Source organism: Acomys russatus, chromosome 17, assembly GCF_903995435.1.
Source record: "Acomys russatus chromosome 17, mAcoRus1.1, whole genome shotgun sequence".
In the NCBI taxonomy this organism is placed as follows: domain Eukaryota; kingdom Metazoa; phylum Chordata; class Mammalia; order Rodentia; family Muridae; genus Acomys; species Acomys russatus.
Window position 1 is genome coordinate 64140549 of NC_067153.1, and position 26191 is coordinate 64166739.

Below are 26191 nucleotides of genomic sequence, written 5' to 3' on the forward strand. Positions count from 1 at the left end.
CTATCCCCACCGCTCCCGGAGCCCGCCTGGCGTCTGATTGGTGACTCTCCAAGTCGATCGTCTCCAGGTCCCGCCCACCACCACTTCCTGGACCTCTGATTGGACGTTACAACCGAAAGGGCGGTCTCTCTGGGCGGACACCCGGCACGCAGCTTGCTCTTACACGCCTAAGAGAGGGGCCGAGCCTCGCCATTGGATAGGCTGCCCGTCTTTCTCCCGCAAGTCCCGCCTTCCTCCCTCCCTCATTGGGCGGGGCAGCAGATAAGGGGCGGGGACGAGGCCGGGCTTGTGGCGCGCTGCTCCCTCCTCCTTACCCCCCCCTCCCTGTCCGGTCCGGGTTCGCTTGCCTCGTCAGCGTCCGCGTTTTCCCCGGCCCCCCCCAACCCCCCCGGGCAGGACCCCCTTGAGCTCGCCCCTCAGCTGCCACCATGAGCGGTAAGGAGGAGTCCACTCCGCGCCTGGGGGTGGGAGGGGAGTGAGGGGGCGCGCGCGCGAGGGCCGACCGGGCGGTCCCCGCTGTGAGGGGGGGCGGGCGGGAGGCGGCGGCGGCGGCCTTGGTCCCGCCCGGGGCGGAGGGAAGGGAGGGAGAAGGGGCAGTGGCGGGGCCTCGGAGGAGGAGGGGGATGGGCCACCCGCCCCGGGGGAGGGGGCAGCGTGGCCTCGCCCGCCCCCTGCCCGCCCCGGCCACGGGGGACGGGCCTTACCCCCCACTACTCGGCCGGCCGCCTGAGGCTCCTCCCGTCGGGGGCTGGCGCCGCGGGGGCGGCCCGACCAGTGCAGGCCCCGCCTGGGCCAACCGCCTCCCCGGTCCGCCCTCCGGTGGCCGCCTGCCCCACGCCCTCCCCCGCACCCCCGTGAATCTCCCCCCCATCCGACCCGCCCTTTCCACGCCCCTCACCCCGAAACCGCCCCTTCCTCCTAGAGCCCGCCCCTCGGCCCCAAACCTGGGTTCTAAGCCCTGGACTGCTTTGGCCCTTTACCTGTGTTCTCAGACGTTTCCCCATCTGCCCTTACCATCTACAGTTTCTCTCTTTCCCTTCCCGTTTTATCGCTTTTCTGTTGTGTGTGTTTGTTTTACGTTTGCTTTTTCTCCATCTCTTTTATTCCTAATTTTAGCACACTTTCCATCCACCCACATGTTTGGTCTCCTCTTTCTCCCAGGATGCTCTTTTCTTTTTGTTGAGACACGGGGTCTGTGTGGTACTCTTTGGCTTGGACTTACTACCCAGAGCAGGCTGGCCTCAAACTTTTCTTTGCTGTCTTCCTCCTAGGCGCAACTTTTTTTTTTTTTTTTTTTTTTAGCATTCCTGAGACACTGGCCTCAAATTCCCTTTTCCAAAAATGCTGTCTTGTTTGAACGCCGGTCTCACTCTGTAGGCCTGTCCTACCTAGAACTGGTTAACCACCTGCATCACCCTTCCAAGTCCTGATATCACAGGTGTGAGTCACCACACCTGGCTTCCAGAGCACTTTGTGAGTGATTTCTGGTGTTAGTTTTGTGTATGGACAACACTAGCCTGTCCTTCATGCCTAGAGCTCTGGCATCCCAGTTTACTGTGTAACTGAGAATTACTTTGAACACTTTCTCTCTCTCTCTCTCTCTTTTTTTTTTTTTTTTTTTTTTTTTTTTTTTTTTTTTTTTTTTTTTTTTTGAGTCAGGGTTTCTCTGTGTAGCCTTGGCTGTAGACCAGGCTGGCCTCAAACTCACAGGGATCCGCCTGCCTCTGCCTCCCAAGTGCTGGATTAAAGGCGTGTGCCACCACCACCCGGATTAGGCCCTATTTTCTTTAAGCTAATACTTGTTTGTAAACCATATTTTTAGTCATTGTTGCTTGTCAACCCCTTAATTTTAAAGCTCAGGGTGTTTTTCCCCCTCCACATAAATTGTTTTGTAATTATTTTTAGACCAAGATCACTCCATGGATGAAGTGGCAGCCGTGGTGAAGATTGAAAAAGGTGTTGGTGGCAATAGTGGGGGTAACGGTAATGGTGGTGGTGCCGCCTTTCCCCAGACTCGAAGCAGCAGCACAGGCAGCAGCAGCAGCAGTGGTGGCGGAGGAGGGCAGGTGAGTGATGACGGATGGGGAAGGTGTTAGAGGGTCTAGATATTCTTAGAACTTCCCTAATGAAAAACTTGGGGAAAAAATATAGTGCGGAAGTACACACAGATAGATAGGTGATCTAGAGGGTCCCCAAAAACGAAAGTTGGAACAACATGCCCAAGCGAGCATTTTGTTTGTGGTTTTTGCTCTTTACATGCCTGCACCGTTGCTGTTTGTTTGTTGGATACTGCCCCTAGGCTGGCTGTCCGGTGCCACTAACTGCTCTCCTCTCTTCTGGCCAGGAATCCCAGCCGTCTCCTTTGGCTCTGCTGGCAGCAACCTGCAGCAGAATTGAGTCACCCAATGAGAACAGCAACAACTCCCAGGGTCCGAGTCAGTCGGGGGGCACAGGTGAACTTGACCTCACAGCCACACAACTTTCACAGGGTGCCAATGGCTGGCAGATCATCTCTTCCTCCTCTGGGGCTACCCCTACCTCAAAGGAACAGAGTGGCAACAGTACCAACGGCAGCAATGGCAGCGAGTCTTCCAAGAATCGCACAGTCTCTGGTGGGCAGTATGTTGTGGCTGCTACACCCAACCTACAGAACCAGCAAGTTCTGACAGGCCTGCCTGGAGTGATGCCTAATATTCAGTATCAAGTAATCCCACAGTTCCAGACTGTTGACGGGCAGCAGCTTCAGTTTGCTGCCACTGGGGCCCAAGTGCAGCAGGATGGCTCTGGTCAGATACAGATCATACCGGGCGCAAACCAGCAGATCATCACAAACAGAGGAAGTGGGGGCAACATCATCGCTGCTATGCCAAACCTGCTCCAGCAGGCTGTGCCCCTCCAGGGCCTTGCTAACAACGTGCTCTCAGGACAGACGCAGTACGTGACCAACGTCCCAGTGGCCCTGAATGGGAACATCACCTTGCTGCCCGTCAACAGCGTGTCTGCAGCTGCCTTGACTCCTAGCTCTCAGGCAGCCACCATCAGCAGCTCTGGATCCCAGGAGAGCGGCTCACAGCCTGTCACCTCAGGGACTGCCATCAGTTCTGCCAGTTTGGTGTCCTCACAAGCTAGTTCCAGCTCCTTCTTCACCAATGCCAGTAGCTACTCAACAACTACTACCACCAGCAACATGGGGATCATGAACTTCACCACCAGCGGGCCGTCAGGGACCAGCTCTCAAGGCCAGACAGCCCAGAGGGCTGGTGGGCTGCAGGGCTCTGAGTCTCTGAGCCTCCAGCAGAACCAGACCTCGGGAGGCTCACTGCCAGGAAGTCAGCAGAAAGAGGGAGAGCAAAGTCAGCAGGCACAGCAGCAGCAGCAGATTCTTATTCAGCCTCAGCTAGTTCAGGGGGGACAGGCCCTCCAGGCTCTCCAGTCACCATTGTCAGGGCAGACCTTCACAACTCAAGCTATTTCCCAGGAAACCCTGCAGAACCTCCAGCTGCAGGCTGTTCAAAACTCTGGCCCCATCATCATCCGGACACCAACAATGGGGCCCAATGGACAGGTCAGTTGGCAGACCCTGCAGCTGCAGAATCTTCAAGTTCAGAACCCACAGGCTCAGACAATCACCTTGGCCCCTATGCAGGGCGTTTCCTTGGGGCAGACGAGCAGCAGCAATACCACCCTTACACCCATTGCCTCAGCTGCCTCCATCCCTGCTGGCACAGTCACGGTGAACGCCGCTCAGCTCTCCTCCATGCCGGGCCTGCAGACCATCAACCTCAGTGCATTGGGAACTTCAGGGATCCAGGTACACCAGCTCCCAGGCCTGCCTCTGGCTATAGCAAACACCCCAGGTAAGACAGCCGTTCTGTAGCATTTATGACAAACTCACCCTGATACTTCCCTGTTGAGTCTAAAAGGGGAAATAGAGTTTTCTGAGATGTTCCCTCAATCACACACGCAAGTAGGTGTAAAATGCCTTTTTTCAAGACATTTGGAATCAGTGGAAACTTCTTTCCAGTTGATCTGATGAGAAATGAGCACTTCTGGGAAGTGTGGTCTCTCCTTCCCAGTGATTTTGGTACCACAAAATAAAGCCTGGCACACTTTCTGCATGGGATCAGGTAGTAAATATTTTAAGTCTTTAGATCCATATGTATTCTCAGCCATATTTCATATTCTTTTTGGTTTTCCCCTCACTCAGCAGTGATTGGGATTGAATATATGGCCTTCTGAATCTCTTGTACACTAGCTGATATTTCCCTAACCTATTGGTTTGCAATTTATTATTTATTTATTCTAATATTTTTATTTAAAGATTTTATTTATTATCATGTATACAGTGCTCTGCTTGCATGTAGTCCTGCAAGCCAGAAGAGGGCGCCATATCACATTACAGATGGTTATGAGCCACCATGTGGTTGCTAGGAATTGAACTCAGGACCTTTGGAAGAGCAGGCAGCGCTCTTTTTTTTTTTTTTTTTTGGTTTTTTCGAGACAGGGTTTCTCTGTGTAGCCTTGGCCATCCTGGACTCACTTTGTAGACCAGGCTGGCCTCGAACTCAGAGCGATGCAGGCGGCGCTCTTAACCACTGAGCTATCTCTCCAGCCCTGCAATTTATTTATTTTTTTTTTGTTTTTGTTTTTGTGTTTTGTTTTTGTTTTTCTCTGTGTAGCCTTGACTGTCCTGGACTCACTTTGTAGTCTTGTAGTCCAGGCTGGCTTTGAACCTACAGCGATCTGCCTGCCTCTGCCTCCCGAGTGCTGGGATTAAAGGCATGCGCCACCACGCCCGGCCCGCAATTTATTTTCTAAAAACACCCCTTTAAGAATGTAAAACTGAAGCCGGGCGTGGTGGCGCACGCCTTTAATCCCAGCACTCCGGAGGCAGAGGCAGGCGGATCCCTGTGAGTTCGAGGCCAGCCTGATCTACAAAGTGAGTCCAGGATGGCCAAGGCTACACAGAGAGACCCTGTCTCGAAAAACCAAAAAAAAAAAGCTGGCCGTGGTGGCGCACGCCTTTAATCCCAGCACTCGGGAGGCAGAGGCGGGCGGATCACTGTGAGTTCGAGGCCAGCCTGGTCTACAAAGTGAGTCCAGGACAGCCAAGGCTAACACAGAGAGACCCTGTCTCGAAAAACTAAAAAAAAAAAAAAAAGAATGTAAAACTGGGTTCTGGAGAGATGGTTCAGTGGTTAAGAGCACTGCCTGCTCTTCCAAAGGACCTGGGTTCAATGGTTCAATTCCTAGCACCCACATGGCAGCTCACAATTGTCTGTAACTCCAAGATCTGACACCCTTACACCAACGCACATAAATTAAATAAAAATATTGAGAGAAAAAAAAAAAAGGAATGTAAAACTGAGCCAGGCGATGGTGACGCACACCTTTAATTCCTGCACTTGGGAGGCAGAGGCAGGTGGATCTCTGTGAACTCAAGGCCAGTGTGGTCTACAGAGCGAGTGCCAGGACAGCTGAGACTACACAAATAACTCTGACTGGAAAAACAAACAAACAAACAAAAAAGAATATAAAACTGGACGTGGTAGTGCATGCCTTTAATCCCAGAACTCCGGTGAATCTCTTGAGTTCGAGGCCAGCCTGGTCTACAAAGAGAGTCCAGGACAGCCAGGGCTACACAGAGAGACCCTGTCTCAAAAAAAACTAGAGTGGATCGCTGAGCTTAAGGGCAGCCTGATCTACAGTTTCAGGAGAGGTAGAGAGATCCTATCTCAAAACAAAAACAAAGATTGTAAAGCTGGGACTGGAGAGGTAGATAGTTTAGCAGTTAAAAGCGCTGCCTGCTCTTTGAAAGGACGTGGGTTCACTACCCAGCACCACGTGTTGGCTGGCAACTGTGACTCCCAGCAGATCCAACTTTTTTTTCTTCTGGCCTACTTGGCCTTGTGTGAATGTGATGCACAGATACACATTCAGGCAAACCCTGATATACATAAAATAAAAATAAAATCTCAGATAAATAGAATGTGGAGCCAAGCCTTCAATTGATGCTCACTAGTAGAGTGCATGTGTCCAGATCCTGGATTCATCTCTGGCACCATACTAGAAAATTAATTAGTTTTGAGTCAGTTTTTCCAGAAAGCACTAGGTGTCCTGGAGCTAGCTCTGTAGACTAGGCTGGCTTCAAACTCAGAGACCTACCATGCATGACTGCCTTGCTTTTCTTCTTGCTTTTCTTTTTTTTTTTTTTTTTTTTTTTGCCTTGCTTTTCTTTTCTTTATTATCCTTTTGTTTATTTTTACTGAATTTTACTGTGTGATTAAGTATGTTGAAAATACTCCATCTTGATATGGCACAGCATCTAGGGTAGCACCTACTTCCCACAGTGACAGGTGCCGCAGCTCCCCACATCTTGGTTCAGAAAATGAGCTCTGTGGGTGCAGAGCTCTGTTACAGATGGTGATGATGATTCCAACCTAACAGTTTTCTCATGAGTTAAACTCATAATTGGGGAGAAAAAGACTTAATGGATCCCAGAAAGGTTTTTTTGTTTTGTTTTGTTTTGTTTCTAAAATTGTATTTATGTGAATGTGTTTATATCTGTGTGTTTATGCAGTTTAGGTGGGTGGGTGCCCCAGGAAGCCAGAAGAGGTCATCTGGTCTCTCTGTGTAGCCTTGGCTGTCCTGGGCTCACTTTGTAGACCAGGCTGGCCTCCCGAGTGCTGGGATTACAGGCATGCGCCACCACGCCTGGCTAAGCTTGGTTTTTTTTTTTGTTTGATATTTTTGAGACAGGGTTTCCCTGTGTAGCCTTGCCTGTCCTGGACTCATTTTGTAGACCTCAAACTCACACAGAGATCTGCCTGCCCCTGCCTCCTGAGTGCTGGCACCAAAGGTATGAGCCACCACGCCCAGCCTTTTCATACTCCCCCATCTCCCCCTTTTTTTTTTTAAGACAGGGTTTCTCTGTGTACCCCTGGCTGTCCTGAACTCCTTTTGTAGACCAGGCTGGCCTCGAACTCACAGTGATTCACCTGCCTCTGCCTCCTGAGTGCTGGGATTAAAGGTGTGTGCCACCACGCCCGCTAATCCTTTTTTTTCCTGAGAAGTTTCAATGTCAATGGTAATTACTCAGGGTGGCTTCAAATATTCTGCTCAAGTGATGCACCTGTTTCAACTTTGCTTAACTCCTGGCCAGTTAGGACTACAGCTGTGTGTGTGTGGTTTTTTGAGACAGGGTTTTCCTGTGTAGCCCTGGCTGTCCTGGAACTTGCTCTGTAGACCAGGCTGGCCTTGCACTCACGGAGATCTGCCTTCCTTGCCTCCTGAGTATGCCACCTCACACTGCTGGTTAGAAATTTATGGGGGTAAAGTTTATAAAAGTTGAACTCAACAGCCTGGAAATGGGACACTTGCTAGGTAATGTATACCAGCATGGTGGTTGTCTCTGTTCTTGAGGTCTGTTGAGTTTTGGCAATTAGAGAAGAGGAGATGGCGGCATTGTCCCAGCTGGCAATCTGGATCCTTGCAGTGTCTAGAAGGCCTGTAACTGAAGCTCTAGAGCACAGCTGGGAGGCCTCGCCATGGCTCAGTCGTGCTTTGGGTCAAAGGTCAGGGCTTCCTTCTTCTTAGTGATGGTCTAGAAACATTTTTTTTAAAAAGTGCGTGCCCGTGATTGTGGAGTCTAGGACAGCTGTGTGGACTTTTCTTCCAGCTTTAAGTAAGCCTCAGGTGTTGTGCTCAGGTGGTCGTGCTGCTCACAAGCACCTTTACTGAGGAGCCATCTTACTGGCCTGGAAAGGTCATTTTGTAAGTAAAGTTTGTTTTCTTGATTAATATGCTTTTGAAGATATATGTGGTTAATTAATTAGTTGTTATTTTTAAAGACCAAGTACCTTAAGGGTACAGACAGGGTTGTTTTTTTTTTTTTTTCGCCGTGCCCCCCCCCCCCCCCCCCAGTTTTCCAAGACAGGGTCTCTCTGTGTAGCCTTGGTTGTCCGAGATTCACTTGGCCTCAAACTCACAGAGATCTGTCTGCCTCTACCTCCCGAGTGCTGGGATTAAAGGCGTGCACCACCACATCCAGCTCTTAATTTTATTTTATGTGCATTGATGTTTTTTGTCTGTGTGAGTGTCAGATCCCCTGAAACTAGAATTACAGATGGTTGTGAGCTGCCACGTGGGTGCTGGGAACTGAACCCAGGATCTCTGGAAGAACAGCCAGTGCTTTAGCCGCAGTCATCTCTCCTGCCCCATCTGTAGAAAACTTGTAAGTGAATCTTGGAGATTGGTTGCAAATCTGGATTATAATTTGAATTTGTTTGTTTTGAGACAGGGTTTCTCTATGTAGCTGCAGCTGTCCTGGAACTCACTCTGTAGACCAGGCTGGCCTTGAACTCACAGAGACCCAGCTGCTTCTGCTTTCCAAGTGCTGGTAGTGCACCCTATAGCTTGAATTTTTACATGTGCTTCCATATTTTTAGGCTTTGAGTTGTTTAAGGAAACTGGGCGGCATTACTTGTGATACAAGTTTGGGTTTATATATCTAACTTTTTTGTGTGCCTACCTTTTCACCTATGTGCAAAAGAAACAATAGCTGAACTACTTTGAAGTGGTGTTTTTTATTTATTTTTTTAATCAGTAAATACCTAGATCTATTTTTAAGATTTATTTTTATTATTTTATGTGTATGAGTGTTTTGCCTGCATGTGCATCTGTGTAACGCATGTATGCTTGATTTTCAAGGGGATGGTGAGCCTCCAAGTGGATTCTGATCTTTTAAAGATTTATTTATGCTGGGGGTTGGGGATGGTGCACACCTTTAATCCAGCACTCAGAGGCAAAGGCAGGTGAGTTTGAGGCCAGCATGGTCTACAGAGTGAGTCCAGGACAGCTAAGGCTACACAGAGAAACCCTGTCTCAAAAAAACAAAACAAAACAAAACAAAAAACAGATTTGTTTACTTATTATTATGTATGCAGTGCTCTGTCTGTGTGTATACCTGCTCACCAGGAGAGGGAACCAGATCACATAGATGGTTGTGCGCCACCATGTGGGTGCTGGCAATTGAACTCGGGACCTCTGGAAGAGCAGCCAGTGCTCTTAACTCCTGAGCCATCTCTGCAGCCCCCAAAGATTAGCTTCTTAAGAGGTCAGGAAAAAAAAAAAAAGAGGTCAGGGAGCGTACAGCATGCAGGTGTGGCCACACAACCATGACACTCAGGGTTCTGGGTGTTGTCTTCAGGTCTCCTTTTGCTTTGTTTCAGTTTGTTTGCTTGTTTGTTTGTTTCGAGACAGGATTTCTCTGTGTAGCCCTGGCTGTCCTGGACTGATTTATAGACCAGGCTGGCCTGGAACTCACAGAGATCCTCCTGCCTCTGCCTCCCAGAGTTTTTGGATTACAGGCATGGGCCACCATGCCTGGCTAAATTGTCATTGAAAGTACACAATAGCCAGGAATGGTGGCTGGTGCCCATAATCCCCAGCAGTTGGGAAGTTGAGGCAGGTTATTGTTCTGTTTTGTTTGTTATGACACTATCTGAGGCTCAGGCTGTCACTGAATTTATCATGTAGCAGGAACTTGAGACTGACCATATTCCTCTGCTGCCCTTTGGGAATGCCGCAGTTACAGGAATGTAGCATCATGACCTACCTTTATTTTCTGTTTTGTTTTTCAAAAGCACATGGTTTCATCTTTGTAGCCCTGGATTTCCTGGAAATTCACTTTATAAGACCAGTCTGGCCTAGAACTCAGATCTGCATGCCTCTGCTGCCTCAGTGTTGGGATTAAGGGCATGCACTACCACTGCCTGGTTTGCCTAACCTTTCTAATCTGTACCTTTATGTTCATGACAAATGACTAAACTCAGCCTTACTTAAATTTGATGCAGAGACTTCCAAAATACCTTCCATGTTTCTAAAATCTGTGCAGTCGCCCTTCTATTTTCTTTTTGTCTTCAACCTGTGCAGAAGGCTGGTTGGTTAAACCTCCACCTCATTTAGTCACAGTGACATCTGCTGGTGAAAGTTAGCACTGTTTCCTGATCGCTTAGCTCTAAAGAAAACTACGGTGGCTGGAGAGATGGCTCAGCGGTCAAGAGCACTGTCTGCTGTTCCAGAGGTCCTGAGTTCAATTCCCAGCAACCACATGTTGGGTCACAACCTTCTATATGAGCATCTGATGCCCTCTTCTGTCATGCGGGTATACATGCAGATAAAGCAGTCCTAGACATAAAATAAATAAATATTAAAAAAAAAACCTACCAACCCCCCCCCCTCAAATAAGCCAGGCACAGTGGCAGGGTGGAGGCAGGTGGGTTTCTGTGAGTTTGAGGCCAGTCTGCTCTACAAAGTGAGTTTAGGACAGCCAAGACTACACAGAAAAAAACGTGTCTCGAAAACCTCCCCCTACCCCTCCCTTAGCCCCTTTTCTTTCAGGGACAGGGTTTCCCTGTGTAGCCTTGGCTGCCCTGGACTCGCTTTCTAGACCAGGCTGGCTCAAACTCACAGCGATCCACCTGCCTCTGCCTCAGAGTGCTGGGATTAAAGGCGGGCACCACCACGCACAGCTCCCAAAATGTTTTTTATTAATTTATTTTATGTTTATGGTTTTTCCCCCTAAGTGTATGTTTGTGTACCACTGGGTGCCTGGTGCCATAGGAGGCAGAAGAGGGTGGGTATCAGACATCCTGCAGCTAGAATCAGGCGGGTGCTGGGAATCTGACCCAGCCAGTCCTCTCAGCCTTCCTAACATATGTTGTGGTGCCCCAGCAATAAAATTATTTTCAGAGCCAGGTGCTGGTGGTGCACACCTTTAATCCCAGCACTTGGGAGGCTGAGGCAGGCAGATTACTGTGAGTTCAAGGCCAGCCTGGTCTACAAAGGGGGGGTCTAAGGACAGTCAAGGCTACACAGAGAAATTCTGTCTTGAAAAAAAATTATTTTCATTTCTGCTTCATAACTGTCATTTTGTATTGTTATGAATCAGAGTGTAAATATCTGTGTTATTTGATGGTTCTAGACCCCTACAAAAGGATTCTTCAACCCCCAGGTTGAGAGTCACATCTTTTTTTTTTTTTTTTTTTTTTTTTTTTTTTTTTTTTTTTTATGTTTACAGTGCTCTGCCTGCATGTATGCCTGCGGGCCAGAAGAGGGCACCAGATCTCATTATAGATGGATGTGAGCCACCATGGAGTTGCTGGAAATTTAACTCAGGACCTTTGGAAGGGAAGACAGTGCTTTTAACCTCTGAGCCATCTCTCCAGCCCCCTCCCGAGAATCACTGCTAATCATCTGTCAACTCATTATGAGCTTTTTGGGGGGGGGGGTTTAAAGATTTTTTTATTATCATGTATACAGTGCTCTGCTTGGATGTACTCCTGCAAGCCAGCAGAGGGCGCCATGTCACATAGATGTTGTGAGCCACCATGTGGTTGCTGGGAATTGAACTCAGGACCTTTGGAAGAGCAGGCGGCGCTCTTAACCACTGAGCCATCTCTCCAGCCCGTTTTTTGGTTTTTTGTTTTGTTTATTTTTTATTTGTTTGTTTTTGAGACAAGGTTTCTCTGTGTAGCCCTGGCTGGCCTGGAACTCACTCCATGTACTAGGTTGGTCTTGAACTCACAGAGAACCTCCTGGAAATGGAGTTATAGATAGTTGTGTGTAGTTGTTACACTTATCCGCTAAGCCGTCTTTTTAGTCCCCGTGCCTAGCTTCTTTCTCTCTAGGATGCCCAAATGTTGTTTTCTTCTTTGCTTTTTCCAAAGCTCTGTGCATCCTCTGGCATATACTTTCAGCCCTCTTTACATCCTAGGGGGTTGGGGAGGGGTTCTCACTAAGTTGTTCATACTGTTTTCTGGATCTCTTAGGCACCCCGTATGCATGTGATTCTCAGACATACATGCAAAGGAAGGCACTCATGACAGATGAATCTAAAGAAAAATACCTATAAAGATGTCTGTAAGCCGGGCGTGCGCCAGCACTCAGGAGGCAGAGGCAGGGGGATTGCTGTGAGTTCGAGGCCAGCCTGGTCTACAAAGCAAGTCCAGGACAGTCAAGATAACATAGAAAAACCCTGTCTCGAAAAACAAAAAAGGGGCTCAGTGGTTAAGAGCACCGACTGCTCTTCCAGAGGTCCTGAGTTCAATTCCCAGCAACCACATGGTGGCTCACAACCATCTATAATATGATCTGATATGCACCGTATACATAATAAAAAAACAAAAAAAAAAAAGATGTAAAAAAAAAGAGTTAAAAAAAAAAAAAAAAAAAAAAAAAAAAAAAAAAGAAAAACAAAAAAGGGGGGCGAGTTGGAGAGATGGCTCAGAGGTTAAGAGTACTGTCATTTCTTCCTAAGGTCCTGAGTTCTATTCCCAGCAACTACATGGTGGCTCACATGTATAGTGAGATCTGGTGCCCTCTTCTGGCATGCAGGTATACACGTAGGCAGAGCACTGTATACATAATAAGAAATAAATCTTTTTTTAAAAAGTCTGTAGGCCATTTTCTTGGTTAATGGCTTAATATGGGAGGACCAACGCCTGAGGCCTGGGCCTCTCCTGGGTGGGTGGTCCTAGATGCTTTAAGAAAACAATCACCATGCCTTGGCAATTGAGTGAATCCTGCTTCTTGGTTCCTGCCTTGTTCCTCGTTCCTCCTGCTCTGACGTCCCTCATGATGAAGTGTGACCTAAGAGTTCTAAGATGAGCTTGTACCAAGTTGGTTTTTTGGTCATGGCAGCTATCACAGCAGGATGATAGATAGGGCTGGGTATGGTTAATCCCTGCACTTGGGAGGCAGAGGCAGGTGAGTTTGGGTCTAGCCTGGTCTACAAAGCAAGTCCAAGACAGCAAAGGCTACACAGAGCTACCCTGTCTCAAACCCAGCACCCCTTAAAAAAAAGAAAAAAAAGATGACAGCTAGGAAATCAGAAGCCTCATTGGAGTTTTTGGAAGTACATGGAAACTTAGCTTTTTTACTGGGAGAATGCTTGTGTAGAGGCCTTCAGCTCAGTTCTAGAATGATGTTTTGTTTTACAGTTACTGATGTCTTAATTTCATCATGTTTTAGTAATTCCCAAGTTTGGACTCTTAGTGATCTCCTTGGAAGGTTGTGGTTTAGCCACACTTCTTTTCTTTGAAGAAACTGAAAAGCTCTCTAACATCCATAGTTGTTGCAGAAATTGATGCTAGAGGCAGCAGCTGGGTTTAGCCAAGACTGTCATTAAGCTGTGCCTCTGTTTTCCTAGTTTCTTTCATCACAGGAAGGCCAATCTTTAATTTATCTTGTTGCTTAACTAGTACCATGTTTTAAGATTAAACTGTTCGTTTCTAAAATGGTTATTAAAGGGGGTGGAGAAGAAGTGCACTATGATGTGGGTGTCCTGTTGGCCTCTGCCCTGACGTGAGTCCTGCCTGCGAGCCAAGGCTGTCAGCCTGGGAGTGCTGTGGACTTAAATCTGTAGGTTTTTTTGTTTTTGTTTTTGTTTTTGTTTTTTTTTTAGTTTTTGAGACAGGGTCTCTCTGTGTAGCCTTGGCTGTCCTGAACTCACTCTGTAGCCCAGGCTGGCCTTGAACTCACAGAGATCCACCTGCCTCTGCCTCCCAAGTGCTGGGATTAAAGGTGTGCGCCACCGCGCCCGGCCTAGTTGTTTGGGAGTTTTTTTAAGATAGGGTACCTTGGTATAACCCAGGCTGTCCTAGAACTCCCTATGTCAGATCCTCCTGCCTCTGCCCCCTGAGTGCTGGGACTAAAGGTGGGCAGCTATGTCAGGTTTCTCACAGGTGTTCTGTCTTACCCACTGCCACATTTCTCCTTCTCCTTGTATTTCAGGTGATCATGGAGCTCAGCTTGGCCTTCATGGATCTGGTGGTGATGGGGTCCACGATGAGACAGCTGGTGGAGAAGGAGAAAACAGCCCTGACCCGCAGCCCCAAGCTGGGCGGAGGACTCGACGGGAAGCATGCACATGCCCCTACTGTAAAGACAGCGAAGGAAGGTGCGTTTGTCTTTTTTTTTTTTTTTTTTTTGGTTTTTTGAGACAGGGTTTCTCTGTGTAGCCTTGGCCATCCTGGACTCACTTTGTAGACTAGGCTGGCCTCGAACTCACAGCAATCCGCCTGCCTCTGCCTCCCGAGTGCTGGGATTAAAGGCGTGCACCACCACGCCCGGCTGCGTTTGTCTTCTTGAACACAGAATTTGACAGGGCTTCTCCATGTAGCCTTGTCTGTCCTAGAACTAGCTCTGTAGACCACGCTGGCCTCGAACTTGAGATCCACCTGCCTCTGCCTCCTGAAGGCTGTGATTAAAGGCATGTGGCACCACCATCTTTTAAAAAATATATAAATAAATTAAAACAAATGAAAATGTTGACATAGAAATATGAAGAAAGTGTTTATTTTTACTACTTAAGACAGAGGAAGGTCTGGCTGTGTAGCTCAGTTGGTAAAAGGTTTACCTAGCATTTATGAAGTCCTGAATTTGAATCTCAGCACTGCATAAAGCAGTTATGGTCACACATGCCTGTAATCCCATGTTGTGTGACAGTCTTTTCCTGGTGAGATATAGCACATACATGTGTCTACTTGACCAAATACAGGAAGTGTATAAAGTGAGGGTTTTGGCACTAAATATATAAAGGTGAGGACATGACCACTCCAAGGTGTGATTGAGGGGAAGGTTTTTATTTTTATTTTATTTTTTTTGGTTTTTCCAGACAGGGTTTCTCTGTGTAGCCTTGGCTGTCCTGGTCTTATTTTGTAGACCAGGCTAGCCTCAAACTCACAGTGTCTCCTTAGTGCTGAGATTAAAGGTGTGAGCCACCAAGCCTGGCCCCAGATTCAGAAACTCTAAAGTCCTCTCTGGCCTATTAGCTCATATTTGTCATGTGAATACAGGGGCCTGAAGAGGCCGGAGGTACCAGATCCCTGTATCTGGAATCACAGGTAGTTATGAACCAACCTGATGTGGGTGCTGCTAGGAACTGAAGTTAGGCACTGTGCAAGAGTAGCAAGTTCTTTTTTATTTATTTATTTTTGGTTTTGTTTGTTTGTTTATTTATTTATTTATTTATTTATTTTGGTTTTTCGAGACAGAGTTTCTCTGTGTAGCCCTGGCCATCCTGGACTCACTTTGTAGACCAGGCTGGCCTCGAACTCACAGTGATCCGCCTGCCTCTGCCTCCTGAGTGCTGGGATTAAAGGCGTGCGCCACCACGCCCGGCTTTGGTTTTATTTTGTTTCAGACAGTGTTTGTCTGTGTAGCCTTGGCTGTCCTGGATTCACTTTGTAGACCAGGCTGGCCTCGAACTGACAGCAATCCGCCTGCCTCTGCCTCCTGAGTGCTGGTATTAAAGGCCATCATGTGGTTGCTGGGAATTGAACTCAGGACCTCTAGAAGAGCAGTCAGTGCTCTTAACCTCTGAGCTGCCTTTCCAGTGGTGCATGCCTGTAATCCCAACACTAAGGGAGTCAGAGGTGGGCAGACTCTGTGAGTTCAAAGCCAGCCTGGTCTACAAAGTGAGTCCAGGACAGCCAAAGTTACATAGAGAAAGCCTATCTGAAAAACAAAACAAAACAAATGTTTAAGAAATAGAAGCTGGCGGGGCTGGAGAGATGGCTCAGGAGTCAAGAGCACTGTCTAGTCTTCCAAAGGTCCTGAGTTCAATTCCCAGCAACCACATGGTGGCTCACAACCATCTATAATGAGGTCTGGTGCCTGCTTCTGTCATGCAGGCACACATACAAACAGAATACTGTACACACAATAAAAAAATAAATATTTAAAAAAGAAAGAAAAAAGAAATACAAGCTGGGTGTGATGGTGCACACCTTTAACCTTAGTACTCAGGAGACAGGGGCTGGTATATCTCTGATTTCTAGGACAGAAAAACTCTGTCTTAAAAAACAAAACAAAACAAAACCAAAGAAAAACAACAGGAGCTGGAACTGTGGCTTAGTGCCCAAGAATACTGGCTGCTCCTCCAGAGGACTGGTTTCAATTCCCAACACCCCTGTGGTACCTCACAACCATGTTTAAGTTCAGTTCCAGGGGACCTGTCATCCTCCTGAATTCCATGGGCACTACAGGAATGCTGTTGTGTCCATATACATGTGTAGGCAAAGGACTCATAAACTTAAAAAAAAAAATGTTTTTCCAAACAGGGCTTCTCTGTGTATGGCTGTCCTGGAACTCATGGAGATCCACTGTCCTCTGCTGGGATTAAAGATGTGCACCACCTCGCCTGGCAAGCAAACAAACAAATAAACAAACAAATAAATAAATAAATCTTAGTGACAGGTATGGTGGTACATACCTTTAATCCCAGCACTATGCAAGCAGAGGTGGGTAGATCTCTGAGTTCAAGGCCAGCCTGGTCTATTTAAGGCATTCCAGGACAGCCAAAACTACATAGAACTTTTTTAAAAAAACAAAAGAATAGGTTAGGTAATTGCTGGTGAAACTTCTTGGGTCCTGTCTCCAGAGTGATGAATCATTATGTTCTCATTCTTAGAGGTTCTGGAGATCCTGGCAAAAAGAAACAGCACATTTGTCATATTCAAGGATGTGGCAAAGTATATGGCAAGACCTCGCATCTCCGGGCACACTTGCGCTGGCATACTGGAGAGAGGCCATTCATGTGTAACTGGACATACTGTGGGAAGCGCTTCACACGATCGGATGAGCTTCAGAGACATAAACGCACACACACAGGTGAGTAAGACCCAATGGAAAAGCCAGGCATGATGGTGCACGCCTGCAATCCCAGCACTTGGGGAGGAAGAGCGGGTGGGTCTCCAGGAGGAGGCAGAGGCCAGCCTGGTCTACAAAGGGAGTCCTAGACAGCCAAGGCTACACAGAGAAACCCTGTCTTGAAACGCACCCCCCCCCCCAAAAAAAAACAGACCCAAGGCAAGGAAAATAGACAAAAAGAGAAAACATGAAATGCCGCTGAAGTGACTCAACGTTCTGAACAATGTGCAAGTGAAGCTGAGGTGTCCCAGAGCAGTCTGAAAGGTTTGAGGAGGAGCTCACCTCAACTGGGATTTGGAAGGACACATAGCAACCGCATCCTTGTTCTGACTGCCTTTTGGCTAAGTTTTTTTGTTTTTTGTTTCTTTAAATGTAGGAGAGAAGAAATTTGCCTGCCCTGAGTGCCCTAAGCGTTTCATGAGGAGTGACCACCTGTCAAAGCACATCAAGACTCACCAGAACAAAAAGGGAGCCCCAGGAGTAGCCCTGAGTGTGGGCACTCTGCCCCTGGACAGTGGGGCAGGTTCAGAAGGCAGTGGCACCGCCACTCCATCAGCCCTTATTACCACCAACATGGTAGCCATGGAGGCCATCTGTCCAGAGGGTATTGCCCGTCTTGCCAACAGTGGCATCAACGTCATGCAGGTGACAGAGCTACAGTCCATTAATATCAGTGGCAATGGTTTCTGAGATTAGATACCCAGGGCCAGAGACATATGGGCCAACACCCACCAAGCCTGGGGTGCAAGGTAGCATGGGTCCAAGAGACACGTGGAAGAGAGAGCCGTGAGGCATTACTATGCTTGGTGGTGGGATGAATTGGGGGGGTACAAGAGAAGAGATGGGATTGTGGCACCCATATATGTCACTGGTGACTCCTTGAAAATGGAAAATAGTGAAAATTCTGTTGGTGCCACCCTTTGATAAGCATTTATTCCATCCCTGATTCTTCTTACACTTCTTGCCCCGGCCTCCTTCCTGTGTTTTCCCTCTGCGCTCTCCCATGGTGGATCTCCCCGCCCCCTTCCTAAAGCCATCATGCCTTGATAAATATATAGATCATTGAAATACTTTTTAACAAAAACAGATTCTATATTATATATATATATATAAATATATAGAGATGCTTTCACAGGGGCTGGCTGGGAGGAGGAAAAAGACCATTCTGTGACCAAAATACCTTGGTCATTTTTTTTAATTGCCTTATTTCTCAATGGCTGAGCCTTATCATGACACATCAAGCTTTTCTATAAATGTTGTCCTGGCATCCCACCAGAGTAAGCATTCATACTCTCTGCTTTTAGTTCATATATACATATATAATGTGTCTTATTTCTTAGTTTTGTCATTTTACTTGGGATTAGCTCCTTGCGCTTCTTTTGTGACTCAGTCCTTTTTGTCTCCCCTTTCCTCACATGATCACTTGCTGTGTTGTTTTTGACAGTGACCCCTGGGTTAGGCACGTCCATCAATATTTTAAAGACTGATTACAGCAGCAGAGTGGAAAAGCCTTGAAGTGCAGTCTGATGCTTGCAGTGGCAGTGGAGGGAGTGTTCAGAATACTGCTGACGCAGGCACCTCTCCGTGCTGCAGAGTCGGAACCACCTCCCTTGTTAGCTGCTCTGAACATCAGAAACCAGAAGTCTTTCTGTGGAATTGTGTAAAAGGCCCATGGAGGGAAGTAATCTGTGGAAGCTGTCAAAAAATGGTCACATGGCAGGCAGCCGTTTACAGTAGGAAAAAGATGTTCTCAGAAAAGGAAATAACTCATAGTCTCGGGTTCAAAAGTTAGTGGAATTATTTGGATTTCAGTGTCATTGTCTTCCAAATAGCTCTAAGCCTTAATGGTTGGGCTTCTGAGTTCTCAGTTCCTCCTTTGAACATGTCTGTAGTTCCTTCCTCCTCGTGCTAAGGAGCATCAGCCAGTGACTCTGATCCGACTGCCCATTCTGTAGAACGCAAGGCTTGTGCCCGTGGCAGAGTGCTTCTTTAAAAGGTGTCTCCCTCAGCTCTTCCTTGTATGTACTTGGGTGGTTCCTAAGGGAAAGGGAAGCACACAATCATGGGAACGGTAGCCCAGAACAAAATGAAATCTTGTCTTACCACTGTGGATTGTAGGAGAGATTGGGGCAAAGACCCTGCTTTCTCCATGGCTGATTCCAGAAGAGACTGGTCCAAACATTATCGGCAGGGAGACTCAGCACATGTGATGCTGAGACAAGCACAGCAGAATTGTCCTCAAGGCCCGGCCATGAAAGCATTGTCTCTCTTGACCTTCTGGTGTCTTGTCAGAGAGCTCTTCACTGTGAGGAAGTGTGGGAGTGGTTGTGCATGTGTGAAAGCTATTAGGTTGGGGATAGGTTTTCTGTTAGCCAATATTTAAAGAGACCTGCAATAAAAAATTCCCCCGATCTGATAGAGAAACTGAACTGCTTGTATATGACTGTGTGTGTGGACGTGTGTCTGTCCTGTGCCTATCTACATGCAGATGAGAACTTATATTTGAAATTGTTGGAAATGAATTCAGATCAAAATGCCGTGCAGGTCCATTATCTAGAAATCGGTCCTGGCCCCTGGGCGTGCTCCTGAGGCCAGTTCTCACAGCTCTGCATGGTTTGGGTATCCTAGTGCACTTTCTGAAGAAGAGACTATTTTTGTGTTTGAAAATGAAATCAACATCCAAATCTATAGTGGAGTCCTTGTTCTAAACTCTTTATCTTGGCTACAAATAGATTATACTATTACTATACATTTTATGTAAATTCCATCTAAACTAGTTCTTGGTAAGTTTGTGGTGGTGTTAGCCTGAAATACAATAGCTGTTAATCTTGTAACATTGGTCTATTCCATTTGGTCCTTTCTGTTCAGACTTGATAATACTGTTATTAAGACTCAGGAAATATTTCGAGGGACTTTCTCCAAATTACAGATTATTAATGTTGAAGTAAAAGTTATCCATCCTCAGCCACCGTCATGCCTCTTACTCCTAAAGAAAAGCAGAACCTAACCCTTGCTCTTCATATCTATGTGATCGTGGACCTTGACATCTCCGGAGGAAGGGGAGGCCAGCTCACTGGAGTGTGCAGTGCTTGCTAGATATTTCAGGGATAGAATCTCCAGTATGAGGGATCAAGTAGAAGCTGCCGTAGTGATGCCAAGGGCTGTAAGCCTTCAGACAAGCCATTTGATAATGTGCTCTCTCCAGTGTGTGAGAAGTTGCCTCATTCACATCAGCATCAGCTGATTCACACAGAGTCTCTCTGCTTTTTTATTTCCTTCCCCAGTGTCTTATTTGACCCTAAAATAGAAGCAGTTTCTGCTTTTGTCTCCCTGTTTATGAGCCGCTCAGCCCTTTTCACAGTAAAGAGACTACATTCCTCAAGTTGGGGTCTCACTATTGAAAATTAACCTCCCTCCAACTTTTGGCCATCAGAATTTAACATAATTGGCATGCATACTGATTCTGAAATTCTTTTCATTATCTTTTTGTTATTTGGTTTGCGATTTGTTTTTTTGAGACAGGGTTTTACCCTGTAGCCTAGGCTAGCCTGGAATTCACTATGTCACTCAGACTGGCCTTGCGCTTTGGATAATTCTATTGCTACCCAAGTATTGGGATTACAAGTATATGCCTTTGTCATTTTTTTACTTAATTTTTAAAAATGACCTCACTTTGCAGTATGTTGGGTGACCACATAGTCTTGTTTTTCTGTTCTGAACTAGGTCTGTCTATAGAGCCATGGTTGGTCTGAATTTATATGTAGTTCAGCCTGACCCTGAACTCAGAGATCTACCCACCTCTGCCTTTCAAGTGTTGATGTGACAGACATGTGTCTCCATGCCCAGCACAAGCAGTAACCCTGAGGTGTCACCCCCTTGTCCATTCATATTCATGTACACACTATTTGGCTGTCACCTTTGTCCTAGAAAGGACTGACCCACCATCTTCCTCCAGGGACCTCCCAGCAGGCACTCTTTATGGGGGTGCTATTCAAAATGCAATATAATAGGTATTTCTTAGCCTGGTTTCAGAAAAAATAGAGCCTTTAATCACAGAAAGTATAGACTGATGTATGGGTCAAGGTGTTATAATCTGGGGAGGGTTGGAGACTAAAGCTGTAAATTACTATGGCTGATTTATTTCTACTATACACATATATATATTTTTTGCTTTTGTATATCCTATATAGAAAACTAAGCATTGTATTTTTTTAACAAATCTGAGAAAGCACTATGAACTGCAGGTGTGTGGCTTTCAGAGTATATTTTGTATTGTTCATACTTCACATTATGTGAATACTGGAAGCTACAGGTCTTTGTTAGGCCGCAATAAATTTGGATACTTTTTTTTTTTTTTTTTTGGTTTTTTGAGACAGGGTCTCTCTGTGTAGCCTTGGCCATCCTGGACTCACTTTGTAGACCAGGCTGGCCTCGAACTCACAGCGATTCGCCTGCCTCTGCCTCCCGAGTGCTGGGATTAAAGGCGTGCGCCACCACGCCCGGCTGTAATTTGGATACTTTTTGAGGGGTTCTTTTGGGGGTGCTAATCAGGCCTCTGTTATACTTTGAGGGAGCCCTGGTGCTACATGATTAAAGCTTTCATTCAATTCTAAGTGCCCTGATGTCTGTTGGACCTTGGGATCAGATCAAAAGTGAACCAGAGCTCACATACCAAGGAAATGGGACAGTGTACCAGCCTCAGTTGAGGGCCCCTTTGCATGGCTTTGCTTTCCCTAGACAAAGTTGGGTAGCCTCGTGGGTTTGGAAGGAGAAATGCTTGAAATCTCAAGATTTAGAAGAGCCAGTAACGTACAAGGATAAAGGTAGCAGCGGTTGCTCTGGGAAAGGAGGGTATGGCACATTTCCAACCCCAGAAAACATTGCTTTGAAGGCTGCTGATAAAACACGGCAGGCTGTGGCTTTGGTTTAGGAGACTGTTTTCTCTGGTGCCTCTCTTGGCTCTGCTTTGGGGGTACAGATCTCATCTAGGAGGATGAGCAGACCTGTTGAGGTTGACCTGTCTCTTTTCTTAGTCTGCCTTCATTAAACACCATCCCCCAGAAAGACATTAAGCAGCCTTTAGCTCAGGCTCCTACTCCCTCTTCCAGACTTGGCTCGCGTGCTGTAGCTCGAAGGCTGAGAAGGGAGAGGAGGGCATTTCTTGGCTCCATCCCTTCCCTAAGTCATCTCTGCTCTGACTTCCTTTTTTTTTTTTTTTTAAGTTTTTCTTTTTCTGTTTTTCGAGACAGGGTTTCTCTGTGTAGCCCTGGCTGTCCTGGACTTCCTTTGTAGACCAGGCTGGCCTCAAACTCAAAGCGATCCACCTGCCTCTGCCTCCCAAGTGCTGGGATTATAGGCGTGTGCCACCACCACGCCCAGCTGTGCTCCGACTCCTTAAACCCAAGATGTTTCCTCCACAGCACTCATTTGAGAGTGAAGTTTGTGACGTTTTGTTTTGTTTTTCCATCTGTCCCTTCTTCACCAAATGGCCTGACCTGACCTTTGTTGTTTCGGCTAAGAAAGTATAGGGACCACGAGTCCTCAGCTCCTCTAAGCCCCAGCTCCTCATGGGGCTGAGTAGCATGACAAATTAGGCAGGGGATTTCAGTACAGCCGCTTGTTGTGTGCTTTCCTATATCTTGCCTTCAGGAATCACACTGTGCCTTCTCCACTAGGGAACTGATTCTCTCTACCCAGCTTTTCCAGTAATGCTCTTGAAAACTGTGGATAATGGCAGTTCTTCATATTTCTGATGATGCTTTTCTCCTAGTAGCATCCTAACAGCCCTTACCTAGCTAAAGACAGGGCACAACGTCTGAAGAGAATATGTTGATACTGATCTGAGGAAACCAAAGGCAGCTGCCCTAGGGCCTGCTTCCCTCCCCCACGTCTGTCATCCCACGGCAGAGGGGTAGTGCTCCAATCTGGTGTCTAAAAACCAGTTTATCTTTCTTAATACTGGCAATAACCAGTCTCCGTGCCACTGTTGCCTTTAAACCTTTTAATCTCATGCTGTGTTTGTTGTGGGTTCCAGTCCAGTTATCCCCAGGGCTGTGTGGGTAAATCCTTCTCAACAGTCGTCATTCACTCTGTTCTCTGCCCTCACTCTTGTGTGCGTGTGATGCTGATCTCTTGTCTTCCTTCTCTCTCTCCCCCTAACTTTGTCCCTGGTGTTTGGGGTCTCAGTATCTCTTTCTCTATACCCTATCTCAATCTCTCTGCCTTTTGTACAAAGATTAGTTTCAATGTAGTCTGTAGCTCCTTTGTAAACCAATTAAAAATTTTTTTAATAAATCATGTCTCTGGTGTATTGAGAGGGTTGGGAATGGGATGTTTGTGGTGAGTTTCTACTTTGAATCCAGCAGATGCTGCAGCTGTACTCTGTTGTACTTGCACACATTTTAATTAATGCATCAACTTCACACTTTAACCTTAGATGAAGGTTCACCAACAGATCTGTGTGCTTTGGCTACATAGAGGTTTGAGGGACTTAGAGGTTATCATGAGTTCATGTCTATAATCCCAGCACTGGGAAGGCTGAGTTCATGTGAATTCAAGAGTCCAGATTGGTCTACTTAGGGAGTTCCAGGCTAGTTTGGAATCTGTCTCAAAAATAACAAAAGTGGGAGTCAGGTGTGGTGGTAGTGCACTCCTTTAATCCAAGTACTTGAGAGGCAAAGGAAGGAGGAACTGTGAATTCCAGGATAGCCCAGGAAATACAGAGAAACCCTGTCTGGGGCGAAGTGGGGAGGGTGTTGCAAATGGGGAGGGAGCGAGGGCTCTAGAGTTCAAAGGTCAAGTACTTTGGCATTGTGCATGATGCCTGGGTTTGATTCCTGGCCCCTTAGGAAAGATGGCTGAGATGACCTGGAAGAGTAGGGACAGCCCCGACTTGTGTGACTCGTGGCTGCATTTGTGGTGGGGCCACAGTGCTTGTGGGGGTCAGAGACAACTCGCAGGAGTCCATCTATTCTGACACCAAGGGAGCACAGGGATAACTCAGGTTGTTAGGCTTGGTAACAGGCTTTTAGCCCTGAGCCATATTTTCATCACCATCACCCCTTTTATAAAAAAACAAAAAAAATTCTTTGGGTATTTTGAGACAGGGTGGGTCTATGTATCCTTGACTGTCCTGGAACTCACTATGGAGGAGACCTGGCTGACCTAGAAGGCACAGAGATGGACCTGCCTTTTCCTCTAAGTGCTGGGATCTAAGACTTCATGTGTATGGGCATTTTGTCTGTCTGTGCCCCACAGATGTACAGTGCTCATGGAGATCAGAGGGTGTCAGGTAGCCTGGAACTGGAGTTACACAGGACTGTGAGCTGCCATGTGGGTGCTAGGAATCAAACCTGGGACTTCTAGACCAGTATGGCATGCTCTCAGCCTAGCAGAGCCGTCCCTCCAGCTCCCCCATCCACCGCACCCTGGGTTTTGTTTGACAGTCCAGCAGAGGATGGGCCCCCTGACCCCTTAGGTAGATGAGGATTGTGCATTTCTGTTTCTCTGCCTCCACTTCCCTAGTGCTAGGTTTACAAGCCTCTACTTACGGCCTCATGCATGTTAGGAAAGCACATGACCAACGGAACTACAGCTCTATTTCATGTGCAGCTGCAGGTCAGAAGAGGGCATCAGATCACATTATAGATGGCTGGGAGACCTCTGAAGAGCAGTCAGTGTTCTTGACCACCCTGAGCCTCCTCTCCAATCCTCTGCCCACCTTTTAAATAAGCTATTTATTTTGGAATATTTTCTCTTCTAGGGAGAAAAGATAATTTTAGATTTACAGAAAAGTTGCAAAGAATTTTCATATAACCCAGCCTCCCACCCTTTTTTCTTTTTTTTGTTGGTATAAGTTCTGTGTATCCCAGGTTGACCTTGAACTCAGACAATCCTTCTGCCTCAGATTCCCAAGGACTCTAATTACAGGCTTGTACTCAAAAGTTCACCGAATGGGTTTTGCATGGTGGCGCAGGCCTTTAATCCCAGCACTCTGGGAGGCAGAGGCAGGTGCAAGGCCAGCCTAGTCTACAAAGCAAGTCCAGCACAGCCAGGGCTACACAGAAAAAAAAAAAATTAATCGAAACAACTCTGCATGTGAATGCAGGTGTGTGTGTGTCACCATGCACACGGAGGACCACCTTGGGTATCTATTGTCTTCCACCTTGTTTTGAGGCCTGCATGATGGTGCATACCTTTATTCCCAGGACTTTGGAGGGACAGTCAGTCAGATCTCAGAGTTTGAAGCCTGCCTCGTGTATAAAGGTAGTTTCGGGACAGGCAGGGCTCCACAGAGAAGTCCTGCCTCGAAAAACCAAATAAAGCTGGGTGTGGTATTGTATGCCTGTGATCCCAGCACTCAGGAGTCAGAGATAGGTGGATCACTGTGAGTTCGAGGCCAGCCTGGCCTACAAAATAAATCCAGGACAGCCAAGGCTACACAGAGAAACCCTGTTTCAAACAAACAAACAAAAACCAAAGCAAACAAATTGAAGCCAGGTGGTGGTGGCCCCACGTCTTTAATCCTACTACTCCGGAGGTGGATTTTTAGAATTTTAACTCAGCTCCTGCTATTGTAGCGAGCACTTTACGGACTGAACAATTTGACAAAGTCTCCCTCTGTAGCCTGGAATTCTGTGCAGACCAGGCTGATCTCAACTCTCAGAGATCTGCCTGTCTGTCTCTCCAGTGCTGGGGTTAAAGGTGAGTGCTACCATGCCCGGCCAGAAATGTGTTTTAACAGCCTGAAACCAAGCTCGGGGTAGTGTAATCTACTCATCCATTAAGTGTTTTTGAGCCTTTGCTATTTATTTGGTACTAAGCTAAGGCAACATGCTAAATGAGACAGGCCCTCCCACTGAGGCCTCTGCAGTTAGTTGGGCCTGCGAGACAGATACTGCTCCTTCTGTCTGGACCTCATTTTTACTTCATGGAGAAAATGGATGCTGGGATTTCTTCAAACTGTCCCTCACCTCATCACAAAGATGTTTCCCCACTAGTTTGCCCCATCCCCTCTTACTAGGAAAGAAATACTGGTTTTTGTTTTGGTTTTTTTTTTTTTTTTTTTTTTTTTTTTTTTCTGTTTGAAGGCCACCCCATTTTGTTCTCATTTGACTTCTCTTTGTTCTTTGTTTTGATGTGATTTTCTCCTTTCATCTTCAGCCTTCCTTTGGTTCCCTCCTTAGCTTATTAGAATGTTCCCAGGCTCCCTCTACCCAGCCCTGATTGGGGGGGTGGAGGGGTGGAGGGGGAACCTGCTTCCTTTTCAGGTTGTTAATCTAACTACTACCCTTCCCAAAGTTAGTAGAAGCAATTTATACCCTTTCCCCCCATCCATTCACTTCTCAGACCACCTTGTTAGCGTCCATTCTTTGGGGTGTTTTCATATTACTGCCAGCCACCTGGATGCAGGCCAGTGACTTCTTTCTGTAGCAGTATGCTACTCCTCTCTCTAAGCCTCCTGTGGCAGAGTCTGACG

At 46.9% G+C, this 26191-nt stretch overlaps 1 protein-coding gene across 1 annotated transcript; it reads left to right on the top strand.

The window, feature by feature from the left end:
* Positions 1 to 309: 309 nt before the first annotated feature.
* Positions 310 to 20218, top strand: Sp1 (Sp1 transcription factor). The gene is made up of 6 exons (XM_051160487.1): positions 310 to 435; positions 1906 to 2066; positions 2345 to 3857; positions 13795 to 13960; positions 16475 to 16674; positions 17090 to 20218. The coding sequence occupies exons 1-6, from the start codon at positions 429 to 431 to the stop codon at positions 17401 to 17403; spliced, it is 2361 nt and encodes a 786-aa protein (XP_051016444.1). The 5' UTR covers positions 310 to 428; the 3' UTR covers positions 17404 to 20218.
* The last annotated feature ends 5973 nt before the right edge of the window (positions 20219 to 26191 follow it).